Source organism: Paramacrobiotus metropolitanus, unplaced genomic scaffold (genome assembly GCF_019649055.1).
Source record: "Paramacrobiotus metropolitanus isolate TYO unplaced genomic scaffold, Prichtersi_v1.0 Parri_scaffold0000028, whole genome shotgun sequence".
NCBI lineage: Eukaryota > Metazoa > Tardigrada > Eutardigrada > Parachela > Macrobiotidae > Paramacrobiotus > Paramacrobiotus metropolitanus.
The window spans coordinates 1,131,228-1,152,708 of NW_026570248.1; the positions used below are offsets into that span (position 1 = coordinate 1,131,228).

The 21,481-nt window shown below is 41.3% G+C and overlaps 3 protein-coding genes across 8 annotated transcripts; 2 read left to right on the top strand and 1 right to left on the bottom strand.

Moving 5' to 3' along the window:
- Positions 1–33: 33 nt before the first annotated feature.
- LOC129588145 (uncharacterized) lies at positions 34–4,208 on the top strand. 2 transcript variants are annotated; one of them, XM_055482256.1, is made up of 8 exons: positions 34–187; positions 389–656; positions 1,188–1,329; positions 1,716–1,768; positions 1,865–1,951; positions 2,076–2,217; positions 3,064–3,199; positions 3,364–4,208. In XM_055482256.1, exons 2-8 carry the CDS (start codon positions 593–595, stop codon positions 4,021–4,023), a joined length of 1,284 nt encoding a protein of 427 aa, XP_055338231.1. In that variant the 5' UTR covers positions 34–187; positions 389–592; the 3' UTR covers positions 4,024–4,208. The 2 variants fall into 2 exon arrangements, with proteins under 2 accessions (XP_055338231.1, XP_055338230.1); XM_055482255.1 differs by having other exon boundaries at positions 64–286.
- On the bottom strand, positions 3,258–19,072 carry LOC129588143 (BTB/POZ domain-containing protein 6-like). Of its 5 annotated transcripts, none has more exons than XM_055482249.1 (11): positions 18,908–19,072; positions 18,763–18,836; positions 6,497–6,619; positions 6,268–6,427; positions 6,027–6,211; positions 5,813–5,948; positions 5,531–5,627; positions 5,354–5,456; positions 5,106–5,272; positions 4,902–4,978; positions 3,258–4,842 (listed from the first exon to the last, which is right to left on the bottom strand). In XM_055482249.1, the coding sequence occupies exons 2-11, from the start codon at positions 18,774–18,776 to the stop codon at positions 4,744–4,746; spliced, it is 1,161 nt and encodes a 386-aa protein (XP_055338224.1). In that variant the 5' UTR covers positions 18,777–18,836; positions 18,908–19,072; the 3' UTR covers positions 3,258–4,743. The 5 variants fall into 5 exon arrangements, with proteins under 5 accessions (XP_055338224.1, XP_055338225.1, XP_055338226.1 ...); XM_055482250.1 differs by having other exon boundaries at positions 3,259–4,842; positions 6,497–6,598; XM_055482251.1 differs by lacking the exon at positions 18,763–18,836 and having other exon boundaries at positions 3,259–4,842; positions 18,908–19,071.
- On the top strand, positions 18,430–21,234 carry LOC129588144 (BTB/POZ domain-containing protein 3-like). The gene is made up of 10 exons (XM_055482254.1): positions 18,430–18,764; positions 18,872–18,994; positions 19,064–19,223; positions 19,280–19,464; positions 19,543–19,678; positions 19,861–19,957; positions 20,021–20,123; positions 20,204–20,361; positions 20,471–20,544; positions 20,617–21,234. The coding sequence occupies exons 1-10, from the start codon at positions 18,601–18,603 to the stop codon at positions 20,713–20,715; spliced, it is 1,299 nt and encodes a 432-aa protein (XP_055338229.1). The 5' UTR covers positions 18,430–18,600; the 3' UTR covers positions 20,716–21,234.
- Positions 21,235–21,481: the final 247 nt, after the last annotated feature.

A 21,481-nucleotide genomic window follows, 5' to 3' on the forward strand; every position in this document is an offset into this window, starting at 1 on the left:
TGTGCGAGTTGGTTGATTTGGTCTTTACGCACACAGTGTCTCCACCTGATGATACAAGAGATTTTAGTGCATTGTATTTGTTCAGGAGAGAATCATCAATGACAGTGGAGTCATGTATGTTGACTACGGCAGTGTCATTGAAGTTTTTTCTCGGCCCCGGCTATTTGGCTGGATAGGGTAGTGGTCGGTGAGTTTCTTTGCCTGAATGTAAACGCTGGTGCTGGAGCGTACGAGATTGGATTTGTCTAGGCGAAAGCAAGCGTGCTAGCTGGGTGGAACCTTGAGAGTGAGACTCTTAAGCTCTAATTAAACCAAGAGACTAAATCAGTTGATAGTTTATTAGCGTGCTGACCAGGTGCGCGGTGTTTTCTTGCTGTTGTTTTCTCAGGCCTTATCCCTGGCAAGTGTTTCTTCGGTTCAAATGGATCTATGACAGCGTGTCGGATGGCTTTCTCAAGTGCCGTACCCATGTATCCCTAATTGTCGCTATCGTCGTAGTCGATATCGATACGTGGGATTAATAATTTTTTACACTTAATCCAGTTTCTTTGAGTACCTACGTTTTCTCTTTCCGGTTCGTGGTGCTGTTGAGATGCATAATATGTTGTCGAGGCAGATACAACACCTCAAATTGTGGATTGTATTTTTGATAAGCGGTAAGACGTAAATATACTTTTAAATTGGCATTAGGTATGTCTGATCGTTGCTCTTTTTGAGGCACAAACTATGATTCTTTTCGACCGAATAGCAATATGTGTTATAGCAAACTGGTGTTTTTGTATTATTTTTATATGCATGTGATATTCGTTTTAAATTTTCTGTTTTCCAGATTTGTTTCCCACTTGCTGGGAGTTTTATAACTTCAGCATCTGCGAGTTTAATACCAATCTAACATTAATTTATTTATGCGAGTAATGCACAAAATTATGTGAAAGTGGTAGAGCTTTATGCACATAGTGAAACCGGTGCCATGAACGTGGTTTTTGTAAAAGTTTTGGAAAAACGTGGATTTCGGTTTAGCTTTGCTTAGACAGTATTTAGTGTTTATTAGTTGCACTGCTGCAGTTGCCAGCTTGTTTAGCCGGTCTCCATAACCTTGATATTTCATTTGCGTGCTGTAACCGTAAAGACGGACTTGCATGCATAGTTGACCAGCTTTAACAGCGTGTTACGTTATGCTAATACAGGTACCGTCAGTCCCGTGATAACACTGACAAATCCTTGTCAACAGTCCTTAATTGACCAATGTGGGAGATTGATTACTGGATTCACACCACAGAAATATCTATCGGGTCTGGTTCCAGATTCGGCCATAAGAGATGACTGCGAGTAGGTATCCGTTAAAATTGTCCTGATATCGATGGATTCCAGCACACTGATTTAAATTTTGATCAGTTTTTTAAATTTCTTCGTAAAGATATATCTACAAGATCTGTAGGTTAAATTTTCTCAGACCTTTTTTAGGATGAAATTTAAACCGCCTCAAAAATAAACGGACTTAAAGTGATCAGAATACCTGCATGCTTGGTGGAAAAGAAAATTAAATCAGCAAATCGAATTAATTACAATGATCTGCTAGAATCTGCGATACGAGTACAGTATGATACTAGTAATTGTCATTTGTCAGCCCGTTTAATATTTTGTTTGCTTTAGTTTTTACGGTTAAAGCTTGTGGTTGTGTTGTGCATTCTTTCATTTATGACATCATTTTTTAGGGCGTTTGCGTCAGTTCGATTGTGCAACGAGAAAGTATTAAGGCCATGTTTGGGTACGAGCGGACAATTTCCGTGACCTTTTCGCTGTTGTTCTTATTTACAACACTGGCGAATAACAAATTAACAACGATATTGCATAATATTTGCAGCTGCCGAACTAGTAACTCTGGATCCATTCATAAGACAAGCAAACGAATTCATCATGCTGTTCTGTGAAAATGATCAATTTCGAAGAGGTTTGTGCTTTTTGCGGTTACGTAATTGCTGTGAGTTGTAACACCAATCTTGACCATTCACTTACACTTCCACCTCACTTTGAACCTGTTAAGAAGCCGGCTGAATGAAAGTTGTTGTTAACAGATTATGCACACCACGGCCAGTGTTTAGCCGTGGTCAGTCTGGATATTAATCAGTGCATTGCTAACTATGGAGCTACCGTATCGGATATTGCTGCCGTCTCTGATAATCTGGCTCCCCAGGAAGTCTTACATCGAAGCTGTTGGTGAGTCAAGACTGAATCAGGGAAAATAAAACTGCACAGTGTTTTTCTCGCACTTCATAAAATGGCCATGGCCAAAATAAGCTATAAAAGTAGTAGTGTTTGCTGAAAAGTGTCGCTCATGTAAGCGCATCCCGTACAGCTTTTATGGCAAAATAATCAGATTACTGAATTACTTTCGAAAGTATTTCCTGATTATCACTATGTGGTTCGTGCATTATTGACATCTAATAGCCGTTTATTTTAGTAATCAGTTTTTTTTGCGATTTTCTCTGGGAGAGTAGAATCCAGCGCGCTAACTAATTGGTAAGCCATACATTTTCGACTTGGAGCATCAGAGAACAATTAAAGAAACAGATCTAATTACGACCGGCAATAACATAGCATTGCCCTTGCGTGCATGCAACGAAAAATTGTATCGTATCTTCTTATGTCTCATAATTAAATGAACACTTATATATTTGTTCATTTAATCGGTAGACTACGGATTTGAAGTAATGATCAGTAAAGTAAATAAACATTATTCGGTGCTTCTGTTTTTTTTCTTAATTACGTATTTTTACTATTTTTGCTATCGCTGTTCGATGTGAAAAAGATAAGACAATGGGAAAAATTAGGCAAATCTTTTTTGGTTAATATTGCTTTAGGTCTTGACTAGTACGGTATGTACTATATTTACTTTTTGTGCCTGTGCAGAACTTGATTAAGCATGAATTATAACCCTTCTTATTTTCATGTAAATAAGTTATAAATGACTCGGTTCCATAGATCTTATGTTCACTAGGGTAGCTGTTACGTAAGCAGAACAATATGAGACTGGTGGTTAACCGATGTTTTGTTGTTGGACAGCGATGGCCTTCACAGGCTTACCCAGTGTTCATTTGAAGCAGCCGTGCGGAAGTGCCACCCATCATCGGCGGATTTTGTGAAAAAGTTTCTTTATAAAATGATGAAATCCACACTTCAAGACTGGATAGCACGCCAGGTAACAATTATATCTGCACTCTTGCTTTTTCCTTGTAAGTTATACAATACCGCACGTCGTAACCTAAATTTATATAATTTAATTTGTACAACCAGTCAACAACAACTGGAGAAGAGAAAAGAGCAGTAACGAAGAACAACGCTTTGATTTGTCTTTTTCAACAGTGTTTTGAATATCAAGCTCAGTGCGGCCGTGATTTGGGCCTTGAGGATCCCCTATCCAACCGGCACAATCTCATCTCCCTGCCCAATATGACCCAGCCGGATGCGGGGACGAGTAGCAGCAGTGTAGATGATGCAATTATCGCTTCATCCCCGCCGCCCTTCAGCACGATGCAGGGCGCCAGCAGTAACAATATGGAAACGCTATTTACGGGCGCAGCCGCCACGGGCACCCGTTCCAGCGTGCAGCAGCAGGCGCAGTTGACCAACACCGTTCCTTCAGCGGCTTCGCATGCTGATGCAGCGCCCGCGGCTACCGACACCACCGTATTATCCCGACCGCTTCTAGTCCCGGATGGAGAGGGTAGTTCCGTGAAAGTCAACCAGACGGCTGAAGATGATGCGCCGACAATCTTGGCGGCCGGTCCCGCGGGTTTACCGCTTCCGGGTGTGGCTCCCACGGCGAATGCTGACCCAGCCGACAGTACCGCGGCGGCCAGCGCCAATGCGCCATCACCCAAGACGTTCAGCATCAAGACCGTACCGAACGAGAAGTCCAAGACGGCGAAATTAAAAAACACCGGAAATGATCTGTCGCATCCGCTGGCGAGGAAGTTTCTTTTGATCATTAGCACAATTGCTTTTCTTGCGGGATGGTATTAGTTCGGCAGCGGCGAGAAATTGTGTAAATGTGTCGTTCATGTCGTTTATCTTCTCTTCTTGTTGTACGTAGGAACAAAATACTGCTATTCTTGACAGACGGTACAGCCGTTGATTAATTTCGTTGGGATCAAATCTTGGTTAGATTTAAACGACAGACCTTGCACCACATGTATAAAATCCGCTATACGCGCCATACGGCCAGGAACCCAAGGACCATAATTTTATTACGTCAAAAATTATCGGAAATTCATGAGAAAATGGTTATAGGAAAGACCGTTAGACTAGTACACATTTATCTGAACAATCTATGAAATAACAAGAATCTGACAAACAATACAAACTGCTTCGTGAGTCAGAAGCAAATAGTTAAAGAAAACATCCGAAAATGAGTGAGTTACTGATTTGTACCAAATTCGAGCAAAATTTTACGATCTAAGGATTCGCCAATGAGTACAAAGCGTGTTTCAAGAGAACAAACACAAAATGACCTTTTCGCTGTCAAAATGGTACTAGCGAAACATGCGTTAGAAGGGAAATTCAATCAGTTTAAACACTGGTAACTTGTAAGGAAATATTCACTCTTTCTTCAACTGACTCACTCTGCAGGCGGACAATCAATCAATCAAGTGACAAACATACCGTCAAGCGGATTCGACCAAAATTATTCCAGTGTCCGAATTTTCGTTCGTTCGCCAATGCCATTACTTCAGGATTTTCAGTTTATTCAATACCAACAGGAAGATCGGCAGTCACCCGGACTTGCAGTTTCAAGGAGAAGTCAAACGGATTAACGTATCCTTTCGCCGGATCCTTCAGTTTCTAGAACACACGGACTCATAATCATCAGTCCCAATTTCCGACCGAACAAAATAATTCACCTTCATAGAAACATACGCCTTGTATCCACAGATTACTTTGGCATCGTCATCATGCTTAGAGAATCGATGGAATAGTGCTACAACATCCAAAAAAAAACATCCTCAACTCAAAAACGTAAAAAAATAACCCACCGTAGCCAAAATTGCAACGCAATTTCTGATAAGAGCATTTACCATGCTATAGAAGTATTGTAAAACACTAACATTTCGTAATTGGTACAGTTTCCTCTTTCCATGGTAGCAGGCGAAACTCTGCAGCAACCTGACACGTCCAAGAACCGGATTCCGAGTGATCTGACGGTCCAGAACACTTAAGAAAAAACCCAAGCGCGTCATCCCCACCATCCGCTTTCTTCTCCACCATTATACTCCTGCAAAACTTTGCACGTAAAAGCCGATAGCTTCATCCAGATTGCTGATTACTGGTTTTGTTAAAAACAACGACCCCTCACCAAAGCAGCTTCTGAACTGTTATGGAATCGCTGGGAGTAGATATCCTCAACATTTTTCGGACATCCGGAACTATATAATTAATAACACCCTCATCGCACAGCCCTAGAAAAATCAAACAATTTCTACAAGCATGGCCACAGTTTCTACAAACATTGGCCGAATGAATGAACGCTAACTTTGTCGGGAATTCGTAGGGAACGGCAGAATCGGTTTCATGGTGGCGTGCTTATACTTATAGATTTCCCATCCTTCCGGTTCCAGCAACAAGCCATTCTGAATAAAAATGCTATCGTGAACGCTTATCGGTGCTCTGCTTTCTAGCGACTCTGGCGTTTTGATTTGCGGATGGCAAATTTACCGACTACCATCTACCATCCCAACTTACGCACCGATTTGATAATTTTTTTTAGCACAAGCTACTTAGAGAAAACAGATTAAAATTGTTTCACAAACTCCACCTTTAATGGTCCATCGAGCAGCTGTTTATCGGTCATCAGCGGAAAACGGATGAGAAACAGCGTCTCGCCCAAAATTTCACGACGATTGGCGGACGAAGCGTCCTTGTTCTTTTCCATGCACATGCTGGTAGCCCACCTACAAAAACGTCGCAGATATCACCCACTCAGCATCCTGCGTCCCGTCCTTAAAAGAGCACTGCAATAATTCGTTTACTTGTCAACAAACGAATAAATAGTGTTTTCGCTGGCGCTCAACGAATCCCGTTGGAGAATTAAGCGCAGCGCCTCTTCTCCAATCGCACAGAACTGATCCGATTCCCAGATAGTTTTTGCAGATGCATCAATTAAAAACAAGCACGCCTGCAGGATGTTGGGTACTGCAATTGCGTAGCGAACAGCCTAAAAGAAATAGATAGAAACGACTTTCGCGCAGTCCGTTCAGTCAATGCACGTACGCTCTCCAGTATAACCAAGCAGTTATCAATGATGAGATCCTTCAGGATAAATTCGGCGCAGTTGGCTGCCAGCAACGGTAAGTTGTACTTGTCTGCGCAGCCGAGTGTGTGGAAGACGTTACCATGGGTCAAGTTCTTCACGTTGTCCGTGTACACATAGCTGCATTTACAAGATTATTATTATTTTCTGTCAAAAAAAAGATATTGGATTACTGCACGATCGACATACTGAAGCATATTATCGAACCCCTCGGGATGAATGCCGGCAACGTCGATGGGAGCTTCGCACTTCTCGGGCACACTTCCGTAGAACATTGTAAGGAACACATCGCTGCGGATGCTCAGGATAAGCCTACATGATATAGCTAACTTTTAACCAGGCAGATTGGCGTATTTTGGACGAGGATCCCATGTAAATTGAAATCGGAGTAAAGATTGTGGACTTACCTGTGAGCCGGAAAAATCTTCGCGGCACCATGGTCACTCCCCACCGCGAACTGGACATCGCTCATTTCTCGACTGATCAAAATACGCTGCACGCCATCACTGATCTTCGTGATCCTGCCTCGTTCTTCCGAATTTGAGGACGATGAAGGCGGATTGTCAGACATGACAACAGAGGATTTGTGAGCCAATGAAACTTAGGCGGTCAGAGCCCACAAATAAAATCCGAAATGCAACAGGTACAATGTTAAACGAAATGGTGCATACCCAACATCTCCACATTCAGTACGAATGCACTGTATGCACTGTACGACTGCAAAATTGAGGAGCTGTGAGCAGTTTTTTAAACTGCAGTTGTCCGGTGACAGTGAAGCCAACTGGACAAAGCCGAATTGACGACGTACTGTTGGTACTCGGTTATGACTTGTAAGCGTGTAGAAAGCAAGAAGAACAGCAACAGCAGCAGCTGGAAAGAAGTTCAAAGAACGGCGTTTTAGCTGTCGACTCTAGACAGTGGTGGGGTGGTCGGTTTTGCAGTGGTGGGTTCTTCACTTTTCCCGTAGACTTTGTATGTTAGCTTTTCTTAAACTTTTCTTTTAAACTTAACAAATTGTAAGACTTGTTACCAAAACTAATTCTTGTCGCGCCATCTGCAAGCTTGGCGCTATGGAATGACATATAGGCACTAAAGTTTGGTTTAGTGCGTCACACAGAAAAGGGATCTTTGTATGGAATTCTTTAAGGCTTATTTTAATAACTAGCTGACCCCGCGCAAATTGCGCGGAATAAATAATGCAATAATATACCAAAGTCAGTTGTCAATAATATCTACTGGAAAATTTTCCTATTCGTTTGACTGCAGCGATGACCTTAGCGCTGAACTGTAAAATTTTTCTCCCAAAGCGAATAAGTTTTCACATCAGTTTCCGACCTTTTTTTTGTTTCCAGATCAGTCACCAATCAGTTAGATTTCGTGCAGTTGCCGCACAGGGACTCTGCAATTATTAGAACTTGTTCTTCCTTCCCGGTCTTTGACATTCAGCGCTTTTTTAAGCTGCAACTATATTCAGTAACTGCCGGCAATGCAGTTCACAAATGACTTAAATTCCATTTTGACCACTGACACCGCTATTACCCGTTTAATCCCAGCTTAAAAATCAGTATACTCGTACTAATAGAGCACAATTCGACCTTTTTCTATCGTTTTGACGACAGAACTACTTTAACTAAATATGACAGAAAAATTTTGCTGTGTATCCTCCTGCGCTTTTTGTTTTTCTAAATGTGACACATTTCTCGAAAAAATAAGCCAGCAGTCAACAGATCGCACACGCGTCAGAATCAATGTAATTGCAACACATGAAACTTTTAAGCAGCAAAAGCTACTCGTACTTCATTATTATACATACAATATGATACATAGATGCCTTAGCTGATGTACACCAATTAAAGAAATTGCAATTTTTTTAAAAATCGGATCTGTTAAGCGGAACATATTGCATGCTTGCTTCTCCGCGAGCTCCGCGATCGCGCCGCAGCTTGGCGTCGCCTGCGCCTCCGTTTTCTAATGCGTTACATAACAAACTGAAAAAATTATTTCTAGTTTTCCAAAAATGCCTTGATATTTAAAAATAGCAGACCCCGCGCAAATTGCGCGCAAAAATTTAATGCGATGAGCAAATCATAACCCACTGCAAAAATTGAAACTCGTGACCTGCAGGTGGTAAAGGTTTTATGACCGAAGCGTAAAATGCTATATTATACCGAAGTCTACAAAAGTACCACTCGAAACGCACTTTAAATGGGTTCTGTAAGATACAGAGCCGGAAGTTCTGTAACATTTTGTTACCACCCCCTTACCGCTGATTGGGCGCCCAAATTAAAGTGTCTGTATCTAAAAGGAACTTTCCTGGCTCCGTTACGATACAGAACTCGCATTTTTTACAGTGATGGCACAGAGACTGGTAATACATAGAGAGGACGCACAATACTTTGCAAGTGATCCAGTTTTCCGTGCAGATTAAGACCCCCTGTCGTTGGCCTACCACCCACGAACGGCGATTGCATCTCAAAATGTGGTCGAATACAGCCAATCCATGCAGCAAAACAGGATTGTGCGGATTGGTTGCATTTGGATAACCAACCACAATTGCGCATTAACGTTAAAACAGCCAATCCGTATAGCCAAAAGTGGCACTTTTGCCAATGATATTCGTGTTCGAAGCGGGGGTCTTAAGCTGAACGGCACAGCGGAACGCTGCCTTACATGCGATTCGATTGACATAGCCTCTCTATGTATTACCAGTCTCTGTGGTGATGGGTTACTGAGTTTTTTGGACCTCTTACTTACTTTCACTGTTGCAATACTTTCGACTTACTTTACTGTCAGTTAATGAGACAGGCAGATTTTCGAATAGATATTATCGTCATTTAATACCACTCGAAAGGCACTTTAAATTTGTTCTGTACGATACAGTGCTGGAAGTTCTGTAAAAGTGAATTTACCAATGGTGCACCGCTGAATCTTACAGAGCGTTACAGAGCAGCGAGACCACTAACTCAAAAATTTAATCTTATTTGTTGAACTGTAGAGAACGAAAGAAACAGAAGAAAAACCAGCCACCTAAATTTTAATCACAGGGTACATACAGTACATTAACAGTACAGTTTAACTCAAAATAGTGTGCCTTTACAGTTAGTTCGAATTAATTCTGTTTAATTTTCACCATGTGTCGGTGGTTTCAGATAGTCCTGCTTTGTTTTGGTTTTTGATACATCTTTTTCAACACACTTATTATTTCTGTTTCCCATTTGCAAGATTTCTGCAGAAAGTTTTCCATTATGAGTTCTCGTAAAACAGTCCTGCGCGACTTTGTGAGCATGAGATAGTTGGGAAAGCGTTCGACGAGTCTTCGAGCAGCATCAGTGACGACGCATCTGAGAGTTCCAGTGCATCGTCAGAGAGCGAAACCGATGAGATGCTAGAATTTGAGAAATTCAGTTCATCTCAAAAAAGTACCAATTCAAAACTCAAATTATAATTTTTAGCCGTATGATTGGCGCATCAAAAAGTCAACAACGAATTATTTTGACAAATCATTTTAAGTGCAAGTCATTTTGACTTGTGGTAAAAAAATAATCAGTGATGGGCAGCTGCGTAGGGAGCTTTCGTTTTTGGAGGGGGCCAAGGCGAGCCGAACCTACATATTGAGGGTGCCCCCTGGGGTGTACTCCAGGGGTGCACATCTGGGGCCACCCAAGGGGCATACCACTCGGGGGCACCCAAGGGTACAGCCCTGGGGGTGCACCTCTGCTACATTCGAGGGAGCGTATTCGAGGGATGGTATCAGCACCCCTGTGCGTGACCTTTGTGCGTAAATTGGTGACCTTCGTGTGTAAAGCAAGATGTATGGTCAAAAATTATATCAAATATTAATTTTCGCGCGAAGCGCGAAGCCAACGAGCGATTTTGCTGCTAAAATTGCTAGAAATTCTATTAAAAATAGTACAAATAGTTTTACTTTTTGCAGCGAAATGAAAGTTAGAATGCATGAAGTAATATCGTATCATGGTTGGTCTCCAGAAATGTAAATTTCGCGCGAAGGTGACGCACGTTTTTACTGGGAAAATTGCTAGAAATTCTATAAAAAATAGCGGAATATTATGAATTTAATGTAAAACACTTTTTGGTTTCTCGCCGGAGACTAAATTAATGTATGAAAGTACAATAAAGAGCTATTTTCGCGCGGACCACGAATCTATAGCAATCGATTTAACTGCAAAGTCGCTAGAAATCCACGAAAAAAAAAGAATCTGAACGATTTTATGCAAAATTTGTTACCATTTTTTAAGCAACACTCCCCTTTAGTTTTCTGAAGAACCCACTTTTAAAACAATTCCGGAGAGGGCACGTGTTCTGTACCTACCCCCTTTATATTCGCCACTAATTTGGGCGTCCGACGTTCAATTGTTTACTAGTTCTACGTTTTAACAGAAGATGCCACAGTGTTTTAATTTATTTACAGTAAATCAGAATTTTATCAGAGAATGTTGGGTTTAAATTAAATGTCAGCGTTAATATTAGTTTTACGTTTTCCCAAAAAATTGCACTGGCCCCGAGCGGCGAAGCCGCCCGGGGCCAGTGAGTTTCTTTTGGGGGGGGGGCCAGTAACACACTGTCTGGCCTTTTGGCCCCATACCTCCCTACGCCCCTGGTGATGGGTTACTGAGTAGACAGTAAGTAAGGGAAAGTTACTCAGTAAACAGTAGCCTAATATTAAGCATTCAGTAACCATTAACATTTTGGACTTGAAGTAACAGTAACAGTAGGTAAGGTTTTTAAAATAACAGTAAAAGTAAGTAAAAAGTAGAAAAAAATTTCGACTGGCTATATTTGTATTATAATACGATTTTTTAATGGAATTTTTAACGATTTCGCCATAAATTTGCTCGTCACCTTCGGGCTTCGCGCGAAATTTGCTTCCTGACATAAGGTTTAGTAATTAGTACTTGGCTTACTGAGTAAGTAATCTTTAAGGCGAATTAGTAAACAGTAAGTAAAAGTCAGAGATGACCTTATACCTGAAATGCAAAATTTTTTTCTTAACAGCGGATATTTTTGCTCATTAGTTTCTGCGTGCAGCTTCTGCGTCTAGGCACTCTGTAATTTGCTAGAAGTTGTTCTCCCTTTCTGTTTTTTTGCCATTCTGCACTTTTCAAGCTGTACACTATCCGATAAAAGTTTATTTACTCTAATTTAAATCACCCGTTTGACCACTAACACCACTGGTGCCCGTCATATTATCCCCGCTGAACAACCGTATTGCTAAGAGAGTAACTGCTCTACTTACTACTGCTATTCCTTTTTTCCTACTACTTTGACCACAGCCAAAATAAATACTCGTAAGGAAAGAAGCCTTTCGTTGTGTTTTATTCCCCAGTTTAGCTGTCTTCAAAATCTGGAACTGGTACACGACATTTCTGACATGCTTGCGGCTACGCGACGTCCGCTCGCGCCGCAGCTCTGCGTCGGCTGCGGCTCCGCCTTCCAGTTCCCTCTATAGCGAACAGAAAAATTCATTTGTTCCTTGTTACTTGATACTGAAGCCTTCCAACTTGCAATTCGTGCTACTGCTACCACGAATCCGCAATTCGTGCAACATCCAACCAATCTCGCAATTCGCAATTCGTGCTACATCCAACTCCACCCACCCGTTTTTAAACCGAATAATATGATTACAGATAAAAGCACTTTGGTGGATTTATATAATTACATAAATAAATAAATAATACGATAAAATCGTACCATGCGGAGCAAACAGCTTGCTCTGCTTCAAAGAAAATTTTGAAGATTCCAAATTGCCCCGCTTGCCTTTCTCAAACACCACCTTGCCTTTCTATTGAAAACGATAGCAATTTTAAAAAAATGTCCTTCACATTTCACAAATCACGTTTAGCAACAAAGGCAACCGCGCCCGCTCTTTACAGAATAGTTGAGTGAAAACTTAAACAAACCACTGCGGGCGTCAGATACTTGAAAACAGACTTTAGAGCCGTCTGGCCCGTCCCACAGTCGCAGAATCTCCTCCGCCATATTTATCTTCTTTCTTTCTTTCGTTTTATTTTCTTTCTCAAAACTAAATTTTGAAGAGAAACATACAAACTTAGGACGATGGAGCATTATCTGGTAAGGAACGTACCAGCCAGATCCAGCTGCAGCGAACTGTCAAAAAAGCGTGTTAGCTGTTGAAACAGTGATGGGGTGGTGAGTTTAGCATTGGTGGGTTCATAGGTTTTCCCATAGGCTTTGTATGTTAATGTTTTCGAAAGTTTTCTTGCAGACATATTTTTCTCTTCAAAAACTGATTTGTGATGGCTAATCTACACTTAAAGGGACATCGAAATTGATCGATATGATACATAGTCACGGCAGTTTGGATCAGTGCTCAACAAAGATTAAGGCTTACGCGATTATTATATAGAGATATAATTATTATTATAATCTCTATATATTAAAAGAATAAGACTTTCAAAATTCCATTTCCATACAGTTCGCCAGGACTTTACACTGAACCAAACTTCGATGACTATATATCATTCGATAGCCCTAAGTTTCTATATTTGCCATCAAAAGTTTGTTCTCGAAACAAAAATTAGGTTTCAAAGAAAAGTTTAAAAAACCTTAGCATGCAAAGTCTATGGAAAAAGTGGAGAACCCACCACTACAAAACGATTCCCCCACCACTGCCAATAGATTATGGCAATTTTTGATAAATCACCTAAAACGTTACAATGGATGAAATTTCAAGGGGTATGAATCACTCGAAAGCCCTGAATTTATAGATTTTATCTCTAAAGCATGGTTATAGTGGAATATCAGGATTTGACAAGAAAGTCTCATTAAAAAGTCTACGGAACAGTCGAGGTTCTCATTTCCAAAACCAAGTTTTTCAGGTAGCTGTTCGACGCAGCGCGGGTGACCGATTTTAAAGTTGCTGCGCTCCTTTGGGCGGGTTCGAATGTTTTTGCTAAAAACTGTAAAAAGTGTAAATAATTAATGCTGTTGTACGAAGTGGCTTTTTTAAATACTTTTTGTTTTTGTCAGATTATTTAGTAGGTTTGAGTTGAATAGAATAAAAATGGCACACACTAAATTTCGAAATCGACAAACCCTGTGACAGCCAAATTTGCACAATTTGCTGCTGTTTAATTCCATGGGAAATTTTCAGGGAAAATCATTTCGAAAAAATCATTTTTTAAGTTTTAAATTATGTTTTACCTATGTAAGATGCAATTAGCTTAGACTAAATGCTTACGAGAGCTTTTTGTTAACCTCCAAGTAATTATTTTATCAGTCTGGAATAAAACCGAGGCGCAAAACGCGGCGAGCTGTCAGTCTGTCACGAGAGCGGAGTAGCAACCGAGACAATTTGGGTAACGGTATTTGATGTTGAACGGCAATTTTGACAAAAATTTAACATTTTAATTGACATTTTCACATTGGCATTTTAACAAATGAAGAATTGCTATAGTAGAATTGCTATAATTGCTATAAGAAGAGTTGCTATAATAGTACTAATTACACTGTGGGACTGTTGTGTTCCTAATACGAAACATTATGGAAAAATAATGTTATATATGTATTCCTATGGCACCAACGGTGGTGCCCTTATCGATAGCGGTGGTTGACTGAATACAGTTGAATTATAAGGAAAGCGCACGCACAATGTTTCGAAAACAAAGTAGCAGAATTGTAAAGCTTTTGCTTGATGGCTGATCTGGAAAAAATGAATAGGTACCGGTAAAGCTTAAACCGGAAAAGAACTTTTTCCGGGAAAAATATTTCCATTGTTAACGTTATCTCTGACTTTTAATTGTGTCTGTGAAGTCTAAGTGCAGTCGCCGGGACGGAAAAATATCCACACAAGTTGTAATTCGAACAGACACCGTGACTTAAAAGTTGATAGGAGCATTTTTTTGCGAAGCTAGTAAAGGTAAATAATTATTCTTTTTCGCTCATTAACCCTGTGGAAGTACACATACGTATATCTATATGTCTCTTCCAGTCTTGCATTACTTATGATTTATCCTTCGCTGATCTATTCCGCGCATTTTGCGCGGGGTCTACTAGTTATATCTCTATTATAATAATAATTAAAAATAATCGCGTAAGCCTTAATCTTTGTTGAGTCCGTCAGTTCGACGCACTGAGCCAAACTGCCATGACTATGTATCATTCGATAGCCCTTAAATGTAGATTTGCCATCACAAATCAGTTTTTGGAGAAAAAGAGACGTTTGAAAGAAAAATTTCTAAAACTTCAACATACGAAGTCATTGGGAAAAGCTAGGTACCCACCACTGCTAAGCTGACCACCCACCCACTCTCTAGAAAGCTAACACCTTTTTTGACCATTCCGCTGCAGTTAGATGGAACTTAGCGTTCCATAAGAAATTTTCCGTCGCCGTACTTGCTGTTGGACATTTCTCACTAAAATTTGGTGCTGTACTTGAAAGTTGAAAAAGAAAATAAGACTGGACAAACATGGCCGAGAAGATTCTGCGACTGTGGGACGCTTCGCAATTGTTTTCAAGTACCTGACCCCCGCGGTGATTTTCCCGTAGCTATACCGTAAAGTGCCTTCACGGGCGGGCGCGATTGCCTTTCTTGCTGAACTGACGACAATTTGTAAAAGCCGATTTTTCGAAATTAGGTTCGCTGATTTTTATTTTTCTTTGGAAAATGCTGTTCAAGGAAGGTAAGTAGGCACCTTGGCTTCTACAAGGTTTGCATCGAAGAACAGCAAGCTGTTTGCTCTGCGTGCCCGCATCATGCCGCATGGTACGTGGGGTTCGAGACCGTCCGATAAATATTGCTAATTCAAATCCACCACAGTACAGCTTCAAGCTAAAAATAAGGTGAAATGCTTTGTCATTAAGTAACAAGGAACTTCTAGAAAGCTCGGAATCATTATTTTAGTTTGTTATTTAACGTATTAGAAGGCGGAGCCGCAGGCTACGCCGAGCTGCGTCGCGAGCTTCAGCAGCAAGCACGCAGAAATTTCGGGTAACAGTTCCCGGTTTCAAAGAAGAGCGAAAAGCAGAAGGCAACACAACGAAACACTTATGTCTTTGTTTACTTAAAGTGGTTTGACTGTGTTCTGTGGACAAAGCAGTAGAAGAAATGGTGACTATTACCATGGCATCTATTTTGCCGTGCTATTATGTACTATATTAGTTTTGCACTTTATTTCTCAATATGTACAAGGCGAGCTTCGCTCAACAAATATGATCAAATGAAGAATTTGTCCCAATTAACATGAGAAGGGACTGTGCACAATACACTCATAACATTACGGCACGCATAATCTCCAGACTTAAACGTTGAAACAAAAAACAAGTAGAGCGACTTTCGCCCGTTCTTAAAAGCAACTTCTTACCGATCTCCTTTAACGTTACAATGCCGGTCTCACACCAAGTGCCAAAAGTCTCACATGCAAAGCGACAAAATTACAGCGATCAGTTAGCGACCTGTATTTTCCAATCTTCTCCCGGCAAGCCAGTTCGGCGGCGGCGCCAGCACTCTTTGAGGTCGCGTCGATGTATGAATTCGCCATCGCGTCTCTGCAAGTGACGTCCCATACTAACGGCTGTCCGCGGTACCACGTCCAACGCGTGGCTCCATCCGGGCGCTTTCCATTTTCGCCCAAAAAACCAATGGGCTCCGGGTATGACTCAATTCCGGCATTATGTACACAGCGCTCGCAATATGATATTGTTAAAGGTTATGGCGTTCCCTTCTCCCGATGCACTTCTTACAGGCTAGTTCATGGTATCCGTCTTCCGCAACCTCTTTACCACATCTCGCACACGAATGCTGCTCCACGATCTTAGCGCCAAGCCACAGGCCAACAGAAAGTTTGATCGTCCAGGAAGTTACCGAATACTTTCGCGGGAAGGGCGTTGTTATTCAACAATTATGACGAAATGATTGTCACAGTGACAGCACCGTCTAAAACCCACTGAGTTTTCTGTTGGCAGATTTTTTTTACCTCTCTTCAAGATGCTGAACTTAACTTATTACTTACTATGAACTTATTACAGTATCAAACTATTAATTGTAATTGCTGTAGTTACCTGCGAAGATTAATCATTAATGAGTACTTCTATTCTGAGTATAAAAATCAGTAATAATGGTGTCTGATTAATCAAGCACTTAAGACAAACAGTGACCAAATGCGGCTAATAAGACTGAATTTTACTGTACGTACGACTTACGAGTACTAGTAATGTACTTTTACTGTACTAGAAATGTATTTTACTGTACTAGTAAATTTTACTGTACTAGTACTATACAGCCTTATCCGGCTATACAGCACCGTGCCGCTCTTAGCGTACAAATTTCCTTCAAGTGCAGGGTTAGTGTACAGTATACCGGGCCAGACTTGGCCCATTTTCGATTTTCCCACTCTCACCCCCCCCCCCACCTTCACAGTTTAATTCCCAGCCCAGCCCACCTCCGGCTACTAAAATTTTCAGCCCGTCTCACCTTTTCGATCTCATCTTCATCCCCATTTTTTACAGGCTCAACACCGCTAAATTTGCCATTTTTCCTGATGCGACAGAGCTGCCGGGTGGAAAAAAAAATTCGGTTCTGAAGAAAATATGCTCACTTATCGATAAAATCCGCGCGGAGCGCGGAGAATTTTTTGGTTTTAGAGCTCGAATGCTGCATTTTTAAATGAAAATGAATGGAAAACAGATGAACATATCATTATTTTTTATTTTTATTTGTTTTCTTGATCCCATCCCATTTTTCAACAATCTCAGCCTCATCTGCGGCTCTTTCCCACCTCATCCTCATTTTCACCTAAAAGATGAGATGGGCTGGGAAAAATGGGGAAATTTTCACCTCACCCAAAAGATGGGCCAAGTCTGGGTCACTATGCCCCAATGACTCACTGGGCCGTTCAACGGATCAAAATCATAAAAGCGTGCAATTTTGCAGGCTATTTGTGCGCTACTAGTCTACTACCCCCAATCGATGCAGGCAGTGGTCCCGACGCACTGCCCATTGGCTGACCGCCTTCAGCCGGATAACGGGCACGATACCAGGCGGTCTCCTTCCACAAGAACCAGACATTTCTTTCCGTGAGTTATTTAGGTTTTATAAAATGAACGCTATTTTATTTTCTGATCATTTTAAAACCCAACTAAATGCACAAAAATTTTAGATACTGTAACAACTGTTACAACTCGTCAATTTGCTGTATGTACGTTGTTTGCACTGGTGAGTCTGACCAGTGAGTGGTACTGGTGAGTGGTGACATAAGGGGTGGAGGGTATTCAAAATGGCGATGTCTGCTTACGTAATTTATGGATGCCCCCTTACAAATTTTAAGCTCCATCAGTGCCTTGGCTGAGTTGTCTCCAGCCTAGGCCTCCATCGTACCGTAACTCGTTACTCTATATATATATACAAGGCACTAAGGCAGATCTCAATACAGGCAACCCCATTGAGGGCGGGATTTGCAATGACGAAAGCGCTCGAGTAGCCCAAATTGCCGAAGAACACCGTGAAAGCCAGAGTTTTTCAAGCTTTTCAAAGCTTATTTGTGTTTTTTTAGTCGTTTTGAAGTTTTCACTCTTTTATTGCAGTTGGGATTTTATTTCTAATATAAAATAAGCAATAGGGAGAGGCAACATGATTAAGTACGGTGCGGCAAGTTGCAAAGCGGCTGTTGGAAAGGTTTCTACCGGTATACGGCAAAATTATTACTGCACGAGTTGGTTTTGTGGATTTATTCAAACAAAACTTTTCAAAATCTAAGAAAAAAATGAAACAGATACTGAACTGAACAATGTGAAAAATTAAAGAACTAATTGGGACTAATTTACATGGAGAATACCGAGATATAATCACGCATCGGTGATTTAATATGAACAGTTGCCCACAGTACCGCACACTCTGCATTCGTATGGGGAAATTATTAAAAAATAGTGGGAAACTGATTTTAAGTCATGCACGTTACACATTTAAAGATTTTTTTATTTATAAAAATAGAGGAAGTTAATACGCATATTTTGCAGTTCGTATCGCATTCAACAGAAACAGAAAAAGGGGAGCAAACCGATTTTCCCCAGCATTTTACTATAGCCGCGCTAATATGCGAGCTACTCCAGTGATGACGTAACGAGTCAGTGGTATTGCCTGTATTGAGATCTGCCCTGATATATATCACATTCCTAACAAATATTTCTACTAGATTTCTTCAAAATTCGGACTAAAGATACATACTTGTTGCATTTTGGATTCACGTTCTGTTTATTTGTGGGCTCTGACCGCCTAAAGTTTCACTGAGAATACCTGGCTCGCAAATCCTCTGTTGTCATGTCTCAGACTCTGACTTCTTCGTCTACGGATTCGGGAGTTCGTGGCAAGATCTCGAACATCACTGATGGCGTGCAGCGTATCTTAGTCTGTGGCGAAATGAGCGATGTCCAGTTCGCGGTGGGGAGAGACTACGGTGAAGTGAAGAATTTTCCAGCTCACAGGTGAGTACTCATTCAGCCAGTCATCACCATGACTCTAGTTTACATAGCGACCTTCGTCCAGAATATGCCAATCTGCTTGGGTTAAAGTTAGCTATAACATCATGTAGGGTTATCCTGAGCATCCGGAGCGACGTGTTTCATACCATGTTCTATGGAAGTGAACCAGAGAACTGCACAGCTCCCATCGAAATTCCCGATGTTTATCCCGAGGGGTTCGATAATATGATTCAGTATGTCAATCGTGCAGTAATCCAATATCTTTTTTTTGACAGAAAATAATAATAATCTTGTAAATGCAGCTATGTGTACACGGACAACGTGAAGAACTTGACCCATGGTAACGTCTTCCACACACTCGGCTGCGCAGACAAGTACAACTTACCGTTGCTGGCAGCCAACTGCGCCGAATTTATCCTGAAGGATCTCATCATTGATAACTGCTTGGTTATACTGGAGAGCGTACGTGCATTGACTGAACGGACTGCGCGAAAGTCGTTTCTATCTATTTCTTTTAGGCTGTTCGCTACGCAACTGCAGTACCCAACATCCTGCAGGCGTGCTTGTTTTTAATTGATGCATCTGCAAAAACTATCTGGGAATCGGATCAGTTCTGTGCGATTGGAGAAGAGGCGCTGCGCATAATTCTCCAACGGGATTCGTTGAGCGCCAGCGAAAACACTATTTATTCGTCTGTTGACAAGTAAACGAATTATTGCAGTGCTCTTTTAAGGACGGGACGCAGGATGCTGAGTGGGTGATATCTGCGACGTTTTTGTAGGTGGGCTACCAGTATGTGCATGGAAAAGAACATGGACGCTTCGTCCGCCAATCGTCGTGAAATTTTGGGCGAGACGCTGTTTCTCATCCGTTTTCCGCTGATGACCGATAAACAGCTGCTCGATGGACCATTAAAGGTGGAGTTTGTGAAACAGTTTGTAATCTGTTTTCGCTAGTAGCTCGTGCCAAAAAATTATCAAATCGGGGCGTAAATTGCGATGGAGATGGTAGTCGTTAAATTTGCCATCAGTAGATCAAAACGCCCGAGCCGCTAGAAAGCAGAGCACCTATAAACTTTCACGATAACATTTTTATTCAGAGTGGCTTGTTGCTGCAATCGGAAGGATGGGAAATCTACAAGTATAAGCACGCCACAATGAAACCGATTGTGCCGTTCTCTACGAAGCCCAGACAAAGTTAGCGTTCATACATCCGGAGAAAATTGCGGCCATGTTGTAGAAATTGTTTGGTTTTCCTAGGGATGTGCGATAAGGGTGTTATTAATTATACAGTTCCGGAAGTGCGAAGGCTGTCGAGCGACTGTATTTCCAGCGATTCCATAACAGTTCAAAAGCTGCTTTGGTGAGGGATCGTTGTTGTAACAAAACCAGTAATCAGCAATCTGGATGAAGCTGTCGGCTTTTACGTGCAGCGTTTTGCAGGAGTATAATGGTTGAGAAGAACGAGAATGATGCGCTTGGCATCTTCGTGAAGTGTTCTGGACCGTCAGATCACTCACAATCCGGTTCTTGGAAATGCCAGGTTGCTGCAGAGTTTCGCCTGCTACCATGGAAAGCGGAAACTGTACCAATTAAGCGATGTAGGTGTTGCTATAAGATGATTGAATTTTTTAGAAGCTGCATCGTGATATTGACTAACGTGCGTCATTTTCTTTTTTGTCTGAAGATGTTTATTTTTGAATGTTGTAGCGCTAGTCCACGTATTCTGCAATCATGAGGATGGCAAAGATAACAATGGATACAAAGCGTATATCTCTATGAAGGTGAATTATTTTGTGCGGCTGAAAATTGGGACTGCTTCGTTCACCTCATTAATAGAAGTCTATGTGTTCTAGGAACTGCTGGATCCGGCGAAAGGATACGTTAATCCGAGTGACTTCTCCATGAAACTGCAAGTCCAGCTGACTGCTGATATTCCTGTTGGTATTGAATAAACTGAAGATCCTTAAATAATGGCATTGGCGAACGAACGAAAATTCGGACACTGGAATAATTTTTTTCGAATCCGCTTGACGGTATGTGGGCCACTTGATTGATTGTCCGCCTGCAGAGTGAGTCAGTTGAAGAAAGAGTGAATATTTCCTTACAAGTTACCAATGTTTAAACTGATTGAATTTCCCTTCTAATGCATGTTTCGCTAGTACCATTTGACAGCGAAAAGGTCATTTTGTGTTTGTTCTCTTGGAACACGCATTGTACTCATTGGGAATTAATTTAGGTCGTTTAGGCCGCTTGACCAAACATCGGTTGTTGCTTACTTGATGTGCTAAGTCCGTTGTTCACCCTAATGTGAAACCTACACTGCGGTTGTTCAGAGGAAATGCTGGTGCATTGTTACATAACATTGTTGTAAAGTTATCTCTCTTTTTATTCTCTCTCAATCTTTGCTCTTCCTTCGTAGTTGTTGAATTGTCCTGATTGGGTGTTAAAGTTGACATTAAAATCATACTTATCCCAGGCAACGGTATATTTTGACGTTGACCGCCGGTGCAACTGCTCACACACACATGTGCGAGTTGGTTGATTTGGTCTTTACGCACACAGTGTCTCCACCTGATGATACAAGAGATTTTAGTGCATTGTATTTGTTCAGGAGAGAATCATCAATGACAGTGGAATCATGTATGTTGACTACGGCAGTGTCATTGAAGGTTTTTCTCGGCCCCGGCTATTTGGCTGGATAGGGTAGTGGTCGGTGAG

What these genes read in the sequence shown, in the direction of transcription:
- LOC129588144 (XM_055482254.1), top strand. Translation starts at nt 18,601, where the DNA reads ATGTCTCAGACTCTGACTTCTTCGTCTACGGATTCGGGAGTTCGTGGC. An exon ending in TGCTCGATGGACCATTAAAG is followed by an intron (nt 19,679 to 19,860) that starts GTGGAGTTTGTG and finishes ATTTTTATTCAG; the next exon opens with AGTGGCTTGTTGCTGCAATC. An exon ending in AACTGTACCAATTAAGCGAT is followed by an intron (nt 20,362 to 20,470) that starts GTAGGTGTTGCT and finishes TGAATGTTGTAG; the next exon opens with CGCTAGTCCACGTATTCTGC.
- LOC129588143 (XM_055482248.1), bottom strand. Translation starts at nt 6,878, where the DNA reads ATGTCTGACAATCCGCCTTCATCGTCCTCAAATTCGGAAGAACGAGGC. An exon ending in GCTTGGTTATACTGGAGAGC is followed by an intron (nt 6,212 to 6,267) that starts GTACGTGCATTG and finishes TATTTCTTTTAG; the next exon opens with GCTGTTCGCTACGCAATTGC. An exon ending in CCCTACGAATTCCCGACAAA is followed by an intron (nt 5,457 to 5,530) that starts GTTAGCGTTCAT and finishes TGATTTTTCTAG; the next exon opens with GGCTGTGCGATGAGGGTGTT.
- LOC129588145 (XM_055482256.1), top strand. Translation starts at nt 593, where the DNA reads ATGCATAATATGTTGTCGAGGCAGATACAACACCTCAAATTGTGGATT. An exon ending in GCCATAAGAGATGACTGCGA is followed by an intron (nt 1,330 to 1,715) that starts GTAGGTATCCGT and finishes ATCATTTTTTAG; the next exon opens with GGCGTTTGCGTCAGTTCGAT. An exon ending in AGTATTAAGGCCATGTTTGG is followed by an intron (nt 1,769 to 1,864) that starts GTACGAGCGGAC and finishes TAATATTTGCAG; the next exon opens with CTGCCGAACTAGTAACTCTG.